This window comes from Terrapene carolina, unplaced genomic scaffold, assembly GCF_002925995.2.
Source record: "Terrapene carolina triunguis isolate 2854851 unplaced genomic scaffold, T_m_triunguis-2.0 Scaffold130, whole genome shotgun sequence".
Classification (NCBI taxonomy): domain Eukaryota; kingdom Metazoa; phylum Chordata; order Testudines; family Emydidae; genus Terrapene; species Terrapene triunguis.
Window position 1 is genome coordinate 3,046,693 of NW_020664481.1, and position 14,703 is coordinate 3,061,395.

A 14,703-nucleotide genomic window follows, 5' to 3' on the forward strand; every position below is an offset into this window, starting at 1 on the left:
TGAAGACTAACAGATTTATTTGGGCATAAGCTTTCGTGGGTAAAAAAACCTCACTTCTTCAGATGCATAGAGTGAAAGTTACAGATGCAGGCATTATATAATGACACATGAAGAGAAGGGAGTACCTCACCAGTGGAGAACCAGTGTTGTCAGGGCCTGATGCCCCTCTGCCATGTACATTGGCCAAACCGGACAGTCCCTACATAAAAGAATAAAAGGACACAAATCGGACATCAGGAATGGTAACACAAAAGCCAGTAGGTGAACACTTCAATCTCCCTGGACATTCTATAACAGATTTAAAAGTCACTATTCTTGAACAAAAAAACTTCAGAAACAGACTTCAAAGAGAAACAGCAGAACTAAAATTCATTTGCAAATTTAACACCATTAATTTGGGCTTGAATAGGGATTGGGAGTGGCTGGCTCATTACAGAAGCAGCTTTGCCTTTCCTGGAATTGACTTCTCCTCATCAATTATTGGGAGTGGACTACGTCCACCCTGATTGAATTGGCCCTGTCAGCACTGGTTCTCCACTGGTGAGGTAACTCCCTTCTCTTCATGTGTCATTATATAATGCCTGCATCTGTAACTTTCACTCCATGCATCTGAAGAAGTGAGGTTTTTTACCCACGAAAGCTTATGCCCAAATAAATCTGTTCGTCTTTAAGGTGCCACCGGACTCCTCGTTGTTTTTTGGGGAGAGGTTTGTTTGCAGCATTTTTTGTGGTAGTAATTCAGGTTGCCCTGCATGGTAGGCTGCGTCCTGTACAGTGGAACCAGGGGCCCCGATCCCGCAATCGTACCCGTGCAGACAACAATGCAATCCCTTTGGGAGGTTTAAACCTCCTCCCAGATTCCTGTGTCCAGCCGGGATCTGTTCCTGGTGCCCCGTTGGTATCAGCTGGGACTCCAGCTTGTTCTCTCTGATGCCTTTGTGCAGCCGGGTCCCAATGAAAGGAAGTCGGAGCTGCTGCCGGACGGGTGGAACGCCGACAAGGACCTGTACACGCTGCGATACAGGTCCACGGACGACCGCCACGACCTCCTGCTGAAGGCGATCATGGTGGACACCAGCATGATTCTCAACGTCATGGTGAGGCTCTCAGCTGGCTGGGCTATGTAAGGATCGGTCCCTGCAGGGAGTCCCAGCTCCCCAGGAGGTGGGGAGTCAGTGCCACCCCCTGTAAGGGAGGAGAGGCAAAGAATAAGAGCTGTGACTCACTTGAGCATCCATTTTCCCGGTCTCCTATGTCCTCCAATGCCCTTGGCGCCTATTGAGTGGAGGCGCTCGGCGAGAAACCCAGCTGGCTAAAGCGTGGAGAGGGGGCCAGTGTGGCCCAGGTCCTGTGCTGGCTGCATGCGATTCGGCGTCACTGACGTCAGGAAGGCGCTCAGGATACATGTCAGGGCGGAGCTTGGCACGTAACGTCCTCAAAAGCGTGCAGAATGCTGTGTGCTTGGGAAGTCATGTAGAGCTCTCCGCTGGTGTAAATCAGTGTCGCTTATGGCCTGCCATGGAGCAGTGCCTTTTCCCCCCAGCCGAGGAACTGGCCCTGGAAGTGTTGTGTCCAGGGTGAAGCAGCAAGCTAAGGTCAAACATCCATTCGGTTGAAGCTGTGACGTCGTTACTGCTCGGCCCACGCCGGCAGATGAGTTGCAGCCTTTGTGCGTCTTGTGGAATTCCGGATCCTTGTTGCCTGCTCTGTCACCCCCGTCCCCTGTGTAATGACACCTCTCCTCCCGATCGAACGCGGGCTCAGTACCTGTCTAACCCTCTGCAGTCCAAGCAGGGAGAGCTGGCAAAGAGCCTTCCCAATCCACTGCAAGTTGGTTGCACTTGGGTTTAGACAGCTGGGAATCCAGACATATGGATTCTGCACTGACAAGTGCCAGTAGAGGAGCAAACTCCAGTGATTTCTCCTGCCTCGGCTTCCCCCCCCCACCCGTTCTGCTGTTGTGTCTGCTCCTCCCCCCCAACCCCACACATGAGCTTAGCTGCTGAGGCAGCGTTTTGTTTGTCCTTCCCCAGGATTGCAGCTCAAAGCAGGTGGCGGATTTGACCTTGACAGTGGCAGATTACATCGATCCGGAGCACTTGGATGATTTCCACAGGTAACTGCGTTTCATGGAGATTCTCCACACAAGTGTCTGAGCCCTCGGGGAGGGGAGGCAGGCGAAGATCGGGGCAGGGGAGGAGAGGGTGCGTTAGGAGGAACCTGAGGGACTCTTTGCAGATAAAGCTTCAATACCCCCCACATGTTCTCCTCCTCCTCTGTTCCCAGATGGCACCCCAAACTCAGGCTGGCAGAAAAGAGGGAGTTAGGCCACATGGCCTCTGGGAGCTCGCTGCTTTGGGAGTTCTAATCCCGGCTCAGCCTCTGGCTGGCTCTGTAACTTTATTTCCAGAGCGCTGACCGTCATGTGTTCCCTGCATGAAAGCCCAGACCCTGCCCCAAAGGAACTTGCAGCCTGAATCCACCACAGTACAGGCCTATGCTGTAGGGGGAAGGGATAGCTCAGTGATTTGAGCATTGGCCTGCTAAACCCAGGGTTGTGAGTTCAATCCTTGAGGGGGCCACTTAGGGATCTGGGGCAAAATCAGTACTTGGTCCTAGTGAAGGCAGGGGGCTGGACTCGATGACCTTTCAAGGTCCCTTCCAGTTCTATGAGATAGGTATATCTCCATATATATGCTACTGACTTGCTGTGGGGAAAGTGATTGTACTTCCTTAGATGTTTGCATGCAGCCCTCCGTGTGTAACCGTGGGGAGATTCTGACCTTGAGAGCACTTAGACTGTGGAATAGTCTCCTGAGGGAGTGGATGCGCCATGGCTTGGGACATCGGACACAAGGCTGGACAGAGCACCCGACGTGTGTTGTAGGAAGCAATGCTGCATCAGCGAGGGGGGGCTGTATTATCTGATAGGGATTTTTCCCCCCACCTCCAAGTTCCGTGATTCTCTGCTGCAAAGCTGGGTGAAGATCAGACTTGCCCAGCTGCTCTCTGCTTAACGCCTGAATGCTGCGTCTCACCCAAGACGTCAGCAAACGCCCGTGCCGTGGGTCTTGAAATTGTTCCGTTCCGGCATTTTTAGCTTCTGTTTTACCAGAGCTCCTGAAAGCCCTGTTTGTGCTGCCGCCAGCCCCTCCATTTGCAGATAAGGAAATCTTAGACGGCTTGGACACCAGCCAGCAATTCCAAACAAGAAACAAGCCCAAATCCACCAGGTTCCCTCTCCCGCTCTGACATCTGCAGGCAATCTGGCCAGGGACGCGGGATGAACGTGCCATGGGCACTGCCGGGGAGTTGGAAAGGACAGTTCTGGGTGTGTGTCATGTTGGGGGCCCATCGCACCATTGTATTAGGGCCTTTCCCACCAAACCCTTCCTAGCAGGGCCCTGGGTGCTGTCCGTTGTCAGCCTTGACTCTCCCTCTCGCCCCTGCAGGGTGTACAAGAACGTCGAGGAGCTGCAGAGCAGGGTTGTCACAGGCATCATCTCTCCGTTGGGGGCTCCCAAAGAGAAGGGCGACCCCAAAAAGGAGCCCAAGCCTGAGAAGCCGGTCCCGCCTGCCTCCACTCAGGATTATGACCCCTTAAGGATTCCTCCCTGGCAGCCTCTCGGTGGCCGGCAGCCATCCTGGTGAGTGAGATGCTGGCGAGGGGATGGGGGCCGCGTAGCCTGCGCTTCTTTCAGATGAGGTGGGGGGCAGGAAAGCAGTGACGGAGCATCCGGCCCTTCATGGTTCCTTCCCACACCAGCCTCTGTCACAGACATGTCCTCATGGGCACCGGTGCACGGTCTAGCTCTGTGTCACACGTTTAGTCCTCGGAGGGATCCAAGCGATGCAGGAGGGGGATTCTTTAAAACAGCCCGTGTCCTGACACCCCAATCAGGCCTGCTTATAAATCCCATGCTTCTGGTTCACCTGCGGGCTGATCCCGACCCTCGGAGGCTGTTGGCATGGGGCTCTGGCTGGCTTCCCTCTAAGCTGGCCCACCAGTGGGAGGTCTTGTCTGGAGCTTGGGACCCCACCCTGTGCTTTGGGTGAGATGCTGCCAGAGTTGGCCACCTGGGAGAAGAGTGAGGTAACATCCCACCCCACCCCCCCAGCATGGATAAGGCACCTGTGTTGCTTGGCCCCTGTGCCATGGCCTTGCCCCCTTGCCTAGGAGTTCAGGGGGCCCCTTCCCCTCCCCTCCCTGAGCATCAGGGGTAGCAGCTTGAGGTAGAGTGTGCAAACCCCATGTTGGACCAGGGCAGGAAGGGATTAATGGTATGGCCCAGACACGGGCTGAAATCTGCCCCATGCCACACGATCTGTCAGGAATGTCCAAGCTGGGGGGAGGGCCCTGCAGCCAGCGTCAGGAGGACACAGGACAGGGAGGGAAGCAGGCCGGTCTCTGAGGTCTCCCGTGCCTAGGGGGGCTGGGTGTGCAGGGTTGGTGGGACAAGGGGCTGCCATGGGGAGAGGAAGGCCCCATTAGCTGGCTGACGGCTCAGTGATGGGAGAGCTGGCCACGTCTATGCTAGGGATGGGCGGTCGGTTCGGGCTGCTGAGTCCAGCAGGGCGGCTTGTGGCAGTGCTGGCCAGTGGGCTCAAGGGTTGCACAGCCTAGCTCTTTGTGACTGAAGGCGGGAGGGCAGATGGCGGAGCTCCCTTTGATCCCCGGAGGGGGCTCGGATCTGGTGGGGGAGCCCCCGCTGGACGAGCCTAGAGCTGTGTTCGGGGGGGGTGGGGGTTAGAACGGGGACCCTGCCTGGCTGTGGCAGAGAGAGCAGTTCGTCCAGGGGCCGTTTGCCCAGCAGTGCCTCCCACGCTGCCAGGGGCTGAGCGCGGCTGTGCAGGTGCAGGTGCAGAAGGCTTATGGGAGGGAGAGGAAAAGCCTTTTGACTTTGCTTCCCTTCTCGATGATCTTCCTTCGGACCAGCTCGTGAGCACAACATCCCAGATGGAAAACCGTGACGCTGCAGCCACACTGCCAGCTCCCCGCCGCCGCCCCCAATGCGAGGGATCAGTCTGTGGGCTCCTGTGCCCTGATAATCTCTTTCTCTGGGATAGCAGAGGGGCAGGGCTCTTTATTCTCTCCCCTCCCCCGCACTCCCCTTTAATCAAGTGCCAGGTAGGAAATCAGAGCCTGCTGTGGCCGTCCCAAGCGCCGTCATCACTCCCCACTGTCCCTGTGGCGGCACCTGCAGAGCTGGCCCCTCGAGAGATCCGAGGGACAGTCCGTAGCATCTTACCCCTGGTTCCTGTCACACCGCTGCTGTTCATGCCCCAGGTGCTGGAGTTCTGGGGCTGCCGGGGGGCTGGGGCGGTCCAAGACATGGCTGCCAATGGCTGGCTTGCCTTGGAGCAGGCGAGGGGTGCAGCGTGCAGTTGTAAACCCCTCGTCGCGAACCCCAGAAACAAAAGGCACGGCGTGAGTGTTGAAAGCTGGGTCTGAGCTCCCGCTGAGCACCGTCACATTCCCTGCCAGGCCCCCACACCCTGCCCTCCTCTCGCGCTCGTGGGAGCCGGGTTTCAGTGGCAGTGGCTGTGCTGTGGTTTGGGAGCCGGTCCCTGTACTGCTGGGCTCGCCTGGCCCCTCTCAGGCTCTGCCCAGGGCTGTGTTAGCAATTTGCCGGGAGCTCCAGGCCCGCAGCTGCCTTTCCATAAAGCGGAGCAGATGGCAGCCACCTGCAACCCCTAGCACGGGGGGGGGGTGACTGCGGAGTCCTGCGTACCAGGCTGCTTGGCTCCGGTGGGGCGATGTGTGCTGCCACCTGTAGTCTCCCTCAGTCCCACGTCTGCACCAATTAAAGCCGCAGGCCACCTCACAAAACACCATTAGCGGCACACTGCCCTGGTGACATTCTGGTAACACCAGTCTGCACAGCGAGGTCACTCCATTGTTCCTGTCATCTGTAATGTGGACCCAGCTACAGCAGAGACTCGCCCCTGAGCACAGCCGCCTTCTCCGGTGGCCCGCTCTGCTGGTCACACGGGCACACGCATCTGCCTGGGCTCTCAATCTTGCCTGTCCCCTGTGCACTCTCTTCCATACCCTGAACCCACCTGCCGAGGAAATTGACACCTCTCACTGGGGTAATTGTGTCTTGTGTTTCAGGCCTGATCCCCGGGACCCCTTTTCTGTGGGCGGAGAGGACCTGGACCCCTTTGGGTGAGTATCCCCGAGAGAGGAGCGTGTGGGGAGTGACTGAAATAACTCGGATTGGCCTCACTGGTGCGTTCAGTGAAGTGTCTCCAACAAGGACGTCAATAAAACAGTTCTTGTGTGTGAACTGCCCAGGGACCAAGAGCTGGTTCTAAACCGAAATATGGTTTTAATATTGTACTAAGATCCTCTCTCTCACATAGTTGATTGGTTGGAATCTGCGTCGGTTTAATAATCAGCTGGTATTCATTTAACATGCAGTAATTCCTCCAGTAAATCAAAGCTAAAGACGACATTACGTGAATTTAAGCCTCCAATTGAAAATGTTGCTTTGTCTAGCCCGCGGATTCTCCAGCCCCCTCTGGATCTGCAGGGCTGTTCTGACGTACCCAAGGGCAGAGAGGAGAGACAGCTGCCCGAGGAGATGGGAGCCATAGAGAGGGATGCTGCAGGGTGTCTTGCTTCTGCTCTGGGGCTCCAGCTCCATTTGGGGAGGAAGCGGGAGAACCTGACCCATCATTTTCCATTCCAGTAAAAGAACAATGTAACCAAAGTCAAACCAGTCCATGGGAACACTACCCAGCTCATTATGGAGTCCTGGAAGTCCTGCCATTTGGAGCCTCTGGCTGATCAGGATCAGATGTATTTCTCCTTGGAGGGCTTTGTCCTGCAAGGGTTGGCTAGAAAGGGATCTTCTGGAAATGTTCCTTGGAGGCTGGAAAGAGGAGCTTGCAGCGGAGGGCTAAGAAGGTGGCTGGAAAGCAGCCCTGCATACCACAGGGAAGGGGAAATCAGGACGGGTCCTTGCCACCCCCCTTCCCATCTCTCCTAAAGAGATTTCTTTCTTAAATGTATATAGCATCTTGATCCAAAGTGGGCACCTGCTGGCGGCAGATTTTGAGCCCCAGGACCTCTACGTAGGATCCGTGGGACTTTCCATGAGCAGCTGGCTGTCATAAAGGCGCTTACTGTGGCTGATGTTAATTATTTTTATGGTGGTAGCATCCAGAGGCTCCAGCTGAGATCATACAGTACGAGGACAGTGCACAGCATGACACAGCTGCGAGGAGCTGAGGCTGGCAGAACTGGTCTAGCAAATGGCTTCCAGGCACGGCTTTGGAAAAGGTTCCAGGCCACTGATCCCAAAGAAGGGGTCTGGGAACTCTTGCAACATTGCATTGGGGTGGAGGGGGAGAAAATCTTGCATTTAATCAGAGACCGCCAAAAGCGTAGAGCTAAATGAACCTCAAGAATAACAATCAAGCAGCAAAGGAAACCAAGGCAGGGGTGTCTGACAAGTCCTAAACCAGCCCAGGTCTGCAGCAGCGGGGGTCTGACTCACTGCTGTCTCCAATATTCTCACAGCTGGCCTGGGTCTCCTGAATCCTTTGAGAAGCTGGAGGAATATAGAACCTGCCCCTCTGCTAAGCCTCCCCCTGTTCGTTGCTCAGCCCCCTCTGGAGGTGGCTAGTGGGACTGCAAAAGATGCAGGTGCCTATTTTGCAGTTCTTCGTGGGTGAACAAACAGGCTGCATTAAGGACAGCGAAGGGGCTTGTCATTTCCCAGTGCACGTCACGGTAGAACATGTGTTAACTGACGCTACTTAGCACTCTGGGCAGTGTGCACCCCAGTGTGAATTCATCACAGCCCCATGACAGGATGTTCACTACGACAGCCCTTGTCTGCACGGAGTGCTAAACCATGTTTTACATCATGTTAGTGCACATGTGTTCTAACACTGCGGAATTTCCCAGTCCAAAGGGTCTGTGATACCAGGCATTGGACAGAGGGGGCCGATTCCTTTTCACCCTAAGGCCCCTTTACATGGCTGGAGCAAACCACAGGGGCCTTATTGTAAATGAGAACAAGGCGGGAAGTCTCGTCCTTGTATACTTCCATACCCGTCTAGCCCCCCCAGCCTCGTGTTCACACCTAACTGCGTACTCTTGTTCTCACTGAATTACTCTCCTCAGCACGTATGCTGCTGCACTGTACGCACACATTCCCATCCCATCCGTAGTCACACGCTTCGCTTTAACAATGGGAATCAGATTTCCAGGCTGCTCATGGAGCAGTGAGCCAAGCTCGGAGTAGACGGGAGCTGGTTACTCTTATCTCCAATTAGAGCTAATTGTGATCCTGCTCTCATCCTGCTTTCTTCTTCCTCCCAGGGGCCGGAGGGGCGGTATGATCGCTGATCCACTCCGCTCCGGATTTCGAAGGCCTCTTATCGACCCATCGTCAGGTCTCCCAAACAGGCTTCCTCCTGGGGCCGTTCCACCAGGTGCCAGATTCGACCCATTTGGACCAGGGGGCGGCCGTCCTGCCGGGTGGGTATCTGGATGTGCGTGTACGTTGCTTTACTGGCTATAACCGTGCTGGCGTTTTCCTGTTGTTCGCAAACTGCACCCAACTCTCTGGACTCTTGTGGAGGGGGGAGAGGGGGAGTTTTCACTCTGTAACTCTGCTCTCTACATTCCAATCCTGTTGCAGGCCAGATCCAGATCACCTTCCCCCTCCGGGATACGACGACATGTTCATGTGAGGACGTTCCCGACTCAGACTTCACTGAGAGAGAAGCACCTTTTCCCCACCTTTCCCCTTTTTGGAAGACTCTCTTCAGCAGTAGTTTTCTCCCCGGGCACTAGAGTCTTTCCCTACACTGCAGATCAGCTTTAAAGGGTTCACTGCATATATAACAGCGGAGAAGGCAGCGTGTGGATCTCGTCTCTCTGCCTGATCCCCCGGGGAAATCCCTAGCCGTTTGTAATCTAACACCTGTCGAAACATGACTGCCGTGCGCTAAGAACAGAAAGCTGCTTGGGGTGTGTTATTCAGAACTGGAACTGCCCTATGAGAACTGTATTGAAAAAATGTCATTTCCTTTGCTTTCCTTGTATCGCCTTCTCTGGACTGACGTGATGTGTGCTCTGGGCTTTACTCAGCTGTTTGTTGCTAGCGAGAAACATTCACTCCCCACCACCTGTCTGGTAACGACTCGGTCTTGACGAGCTTGCCGGTGCAGAGTCCCACATTCCATTCCTGCTCCCAGCCGGCCACGCGTATGTCTCAGACAGGCCTGGCCTAGAGCACAGTGAGCTCCTGAGGCGTTGCTGCAGGAAGCTGCGGTGTGAGCAGGGCTTGTAAAGGCGTCTGTGGTTTCTCCTTGGCCCTTCAGTTGCCAGCTGAGTAAGGGGTTAGGAAGGGCTGAATGGGGCAATGGATTAATCCTTCCAATTTCTGCCTCTAGAGCAACATGGCCAGATCCTCAGCTGGTGTAGCTAGACCTACTTGCATTGGCTTCAGTGGGGCTACATTGATTCATACCAGCTGAGCATCTGGCCCCTCGATCTAAAGACACCAACATGCAATCTAGTCAATTAAAAAAGAAAAAAAAAAGTCACCATTCGTTTCAGATCCTGCCCCTGCATCTCCCTTGCTGGTTTGTGAGGTTCTTAGGACCACGTGTCTGTTTTTAAGTCTCTCTCCGCCGTTGCTGAGAGGGAATCTTACACAGACGTCGGGAAATGGCATTGACTGTATCCCAAGTGCTGTCGAACGCCCAAAGGGAACTAGCTGGGGACATGCATAAAGATGGAGAATGTTTTTTCTCCGCCCGTGCTCAGTCGAATTGGAATAACTCCGTTTGTCTTGGTGGAGTCCCTGCGTGCCGAAATTACATTGGAGTAGCTGAGATCAGGGTGGTGTTTAGTTTCTGGGTGGGGTGATGTAAGAATGGGGTGGGGGGTCGTTTAGAGCTGTTGTGCTTTGACTTCCCTTGTGTTTTATGGGAGGGATTTTTCAGGTGGCTGTTCTTCGTTTCGTTAATTCAGTCACACCAGGCTAGTATGTTAACAGGACAGTTCCTGTCCTCTGCCGATCCTTCCAGTCGAATTCAGTGGTGTCAGTTTTCCAAAGTGACTACTGATTTGGGGTGCCGCTGTGTCTGAGGTGCCGTAGAGGGGCCTGATTTCAGAGGGCAGGTACCAAGCACGGTCTGAAAATCCTGCCCTGTTGCAGGATCATTATGCTGGGACCCAGCGTTGTTAGTTACTTTTGAAAATTTAAGTGACTGATTCTCCTGATGCTTCTCTTGGTTTGAATTTTTTTTAAAGGATCTGATAACTAAAATAAAAACTGGGTGAACTGCTGCTTGTGTGCTTCCTGGACTCTGCTCCCTCCTCTGACTTAAGACAATGAGGCAACTTCTCCAAATTTCAGCACTTCCATTGTTGCTTCAATGACAAAGCAACGGTTTCCTCAGGCTTCCCCACCCTCTCACTTCCCTTCCTGGTTAGAAATTTCAGATTGTTGCGGCCGGATCCACGTGATTTTTTATGAGTAGAAAATCCAGGCTGTGAAACAAATTAGTCACGCCTGTTACCTTCTCCCCCGGCAAGCAGTACTGGGCACTTTGCTTAGAAGACAAGGTATCTGTGTGAGGTGAATGTCCAATCCAAGGAAAGATCAGCATTACCTGTGGCTACTGGGTCTAAAATCACTGGATTTCCTGGTTCCAAGGTGCCATACTCAGGCAATTGTGTCCCAAAGGAGAAAGCAAAAGGGGGGGAAATAAATCCTTCCCTTCTTGATTTTTTACACACACCCACACACTCTCTCTCTCCCTTTTCAACCCCCTTGCAGACAGGTGCAGATGATAACAGCTGAGTTCCCAGCACACTATGGCTCTCAGGGTAGTTGTGCTGGGAACTGAGGATGGGTTAGAGAGGCTCAGCCGGCGGTATCAATTCAGCACCGTGGCCAGCTCCTGCATCAGGGATAGTGATTCCTTCAGTCTCCTGCCCTCGCCACCTATGCTGCAATTTCATATTCTTCAAGCACCCTCCCCTCGCAGACTCCTCTCCTTTGGAGCTGGGGCTATTCAAAGCCCTTTCAGAGGCTCTGTGATTGTTTCAGGTAGCTATAAAGAGAGAAGCAGGTTTTGCCCATTGGTAACCAGGGCTTTTCAAAGATCCTAGAAAAGTTTAGTACAAGTGAAACTGTCATTTCCATCCCTTCCTTACAGGAGTGTGTGGGGCGGGGGGGGGGGGTTAATCTGCTCAGTTGTGAGCTACGGCTGCCTCTTGCATTTCCCTGCTCTCCCAATGGTGGGGGTAGAGCGGATAGAGGCTGCGTGGGGCATTGAATTGAATTTTAACATGCCGGTCCCGGTATGCAAAGGGAGGGCCCGTAGGAAGTTCTGGCTCCTGAGTGGCAAATGCGTTCCTCTGCTGTCTCTCTTGCCAGGAGGACTTTGCATTTTTATTGGCTAATGCCACTTGCGGAGCAACAGCTGGCTTGGTGCTTAATGCTTGCGTCCGGCACAAATCATCCCTAAGTGCCAGGACAGAGGCGCGGGTGAGATCCCAGTGTCATTGCGTGGGATGGGCAGAGCTTGACAATCCCCCCCGTCCCTCCATTTCCCCACCCTCGGAATAGCCAGGAGAAGAGAGAGAAGCCTGCAGCCACCCTGCTCTGAGAGATTAGCCACTCAAACACGGATAGTCTGATCCAAAGCAGCCCCTCCCTGGCAATAAAGGGACAGCTGGGTGTGCGCAGGCAAGGTTAAGAGATTTCTCATGCAGCGAGAGGAAGGCTGTGGTGGGGAGAGCACATGCACATGTGTGTAAGACCTGATCCAACAAGGTGCCGAGCACCCTCAGCTCCCACAGCAGCCAGTGTTCTGAGCTTTGCTTGTTCTGACCTCTCCCTGCATTGGAAGCAGTGAGGCCCTTTAGTCCCTGCTCACGCGTGCAATAGCTAAAGAACCCCAGCAAAGCCCCCGTCACGGTCCCCGGTGCAAGACCCCAGTTTGCTTTCCCGCTGTGCTGCAGCTGAGTCAGCGACTACACTGGAGCAGAACAGGCCAGAACCCTCCTCTGTGTCCTCTCCCCACATGTCTCACCTGCCCTGCTGCAGCTGGGCCTGTGTAGCTCACAAGGGGCTCCCACCCAGCCAGCACCCTCCCTTTCCCCACTGAAACGTTTGCCCTAGAAGGGCCAGTGGTGGTAGCAAAGAGGGGGGTTGGCTCTCTCCTGTGGGTGGCTGTGAGGCAGAAAGGGGGTAGATTGTATTGGACAGGGTGGTTATCTATAGAAAGAGCCTGGGCAGAAAGCCCCAGTTCTAAACCTGTCTCTGCCACTGATTTCCTCTGACTTTGGGCAAGTCAGTTCCCCGCCCTGTGCCTCAGCTTCTCCCTCTGTGAAATAGGGGTAATACTACTGCAGAAGGGCATTGGGTTCTTCTGTAGACCCAGGAGGGGCTGTGGAGGCATTAGATTTTGCTCTTGTGAAGAGGAAAAATCTCAAGCCCAACCCTTTGACTATGCGCACGGCTAGGACAGCAGAACTCCCCCTGTCTTGTGCCCTTTCAGTTCTCAGTGCCCACCGTGCTCGGCCGCCTACAGAACGCAGTTTAAATACCGGCCAGCTTATCTGCAAGTCAATTAGCCGCACCCCCTTATTCAACCCACTGATCATCTTAGCCCTGCAGTTTCTGAAGCAGTGGCCTTATCAACGCTGTGCTCTCCTCTGCAGGAGGCATTGCTTGTCTCCTGGCTGAATTAATCATGCTCTGCAACCTTTGGGGAGGAGGAAAAATACAGCCTGCTTTGATGAGGCCAATTAAAGTCAGTTGTGCTCTGGTGTGAGAGGGTGTTTTTTCTCTGTATCAACATTCCTTTGGCCGCAGTATTTAACCCCAGCTGGTTCATGGCTCTGTGATGCTGGAGGGGAAAAGACAAACGGATACATTTTAAAAGGCAGTTTGACTTGGCCTCTCATTTTGTAACAATATGGAGTCAGACCACTGGTCTCCAAAGCCCCTCATCCTGGCTCTGAAATCCTCACTGTGGATAATAAGGGGGAGATTTTCACAAATGAGTATGTGTCCCATGTTCCTAAATCCCCTTGTCACTTTAGAAATGCATAGAACAACCTGCTCATAGGGGACATTTCTTACTGGCCCCCATTGGAGAGTAGCAGCTCACGGCTCAACGCAGAGGGATTTATATATGAGCTGCTCAGAATCTGTCAACACAGTCAGAAATGTTGACAAGTATAATAGGAAAAATGTTTCCCCAATTTAACAATTTCCTCCTCATTTTTCAGCCAGTTCAAGTTTGTCTCCCTTATTTTAAAGCCCCATCAAAGCAAAGGTGACATCTTCCTTAACTGTATAACTGGCTAGTCCTTTTTGAGAATCCTGCAAAGCATTTGTCCTGAAGGAGAGTTTCTGGCAATGAGTTCCACAGATTAATTCTATGTGCTGCTTGGGGGGGGGAGTCCTTTTACCAGTTTTAAACTTACTGATGGTGCAGAGATATGAACAGAGCCAATATCTGATGGGTAGCACCCAAAGCCTTTGTCATTGGTTGGGAGCATGTGCCAGGCTTTTCCCATTTAAGACAAGCAAAAGCTAATGGGAAATGAGAATTCTTACCAGCTGGAGAAAAGGGAGAGCCAATAAGCAGGAGCCACTCTAAATTGGCTCTAAGGGGCTGGCCCCAGAAGGACATGCTGGGTGGGGGGAGTTGCTATAAGAAGGTAACCCTGAACTAGGTAGAGTTAATGACAGGGCAGCTGGAGCAGGGGTTCTGCTATATTGTGTTTACGATCACTCTGGGGCTGGTGCACAACAGGGAAAGAACCAGCTTGACTTTCAGATTCTTGGGTGAGGTTGCAGGGCTCTGTGAGAACTGGGGTGAGGGGGGTCCGAGTCGGGAGCCAGAAACGAGCCGGGATTCAGAGCGGGAGTCCAAGGCAGGAGTCAAAGCTGGAGTCCGAGTCATGGGTGGAGCAGAGGAGGATCTGGGATAAGGAGAGCAGGAATAGGCAGGAAGGCCCAGGAGTCAGGCAAGTAAGTAGGGTCCAAAGTGGCTGGCAGCCAACCAGGGATTCACCTAGTTGCTCAGACAACTTCCTATGCTGCCTCCTGGCTTAAGTAGCTCATCTGAGCCAAGTGGTGGGGCTGGATGCTTCCCCCCCTCGGGAGCTTTGAGAGCTCTGATAGCCCCCCTGCTCACTGGTTCTAGGGAGCTGCTGGGAGTGGCCAGGGTCTGAATACTGCCTGGGGCTGCTGGGGTTGGAGACCTGCGACCCCTCAGAGGCTGGCAGTCAGGGACAAACAGGTTGTCCTTAGCTGAGATGGGACTAGCCTCTTTTTGTGCAGTTCCCTGTTCAATGGGGTCCTGCGCCATGACTGCGGTTCCTAGATGCTACCACAATACAAAAGATCAATGTTTAAAACAATAACTAACACCAAGACAATAACCCTGGCGTGAACACCTCCACCTGCCCGTTTTAGCACAGTCACTTCTCAGAGCAGTGTCACGCTTGAATTAACAATAAATCTGGTTGGGCTCCCTAGTCTTCCCCAAACCAAGAACGGGTCTGCGGCTCCGCACGTCTTGTGTGGGATGGAATGGAATCCCCCACAGCCCACTCCTCCGAGTCCCGGCAGGAGCTGAGATTCAGGGCCGGCTTTAGGAAGTGCGGGGCCCAATTCGAACAGTTTTGACGGGGCCCCGACAGGGATGACT

General features: G+C 53.7%; 1 protein-coding gene across 1 annotated transcript; it reads left to right on the plus strand.

Moving 5' to 3' along the window:
* The first annotated feature begins 947 nt into the window (after nt 1-947).
* PSMF1 (proteasome inhibitor subunit 1) lies at nt 948-10,315 on the plus strand. Its single transcript, XM_026652832.1, has 6 exons — nt 948-1,097; nt 2,034-2,116; nt 3,453-3,647; nt 6,116-6,169; nt 8,336-8,494; nt 8,658-10,315. Exons 1-6 carry the CDS (start codon nt 1,065-1,067, stop codon nt 8,707-8,709), a joined length of 576 nt encoding a protein of 191 aa, XP_026508617.1. The 5' UTR covers nt 948-1,064; the 3' UTR covers nt 8,710-10,315.
* The last annotated feature ends 4,388 nt before the right edge of the window (nt 10,316-14,703 follow it).

What these genes read in the sequence shown, in the direction of transcription:
- PSMF1 (XM_026652832.1), top strand. Translation starts at nt 1,065, where the DNA reads ATGGTGGACACCAGCATGATTCTCAACGTCATG. An exon ending in CACTTGGATGATTTCCACAG is followed by an intron (nt 2,117 to 3,452) that starts GTAACTGCGTTT and finishes TCGCCCCTGCAG; the next exon opens with GGTGTACAAGAACGTCGAGG. An exon ending in GGGGGCGGCCGTCCTGCCGG is followed by an intron (nt 8,495 to 8,657) that starts GTGGGTATCTGG and finishes ATCCTGTTGCAG; the next exon opens with GCCAGATCCAGATCACCTTC.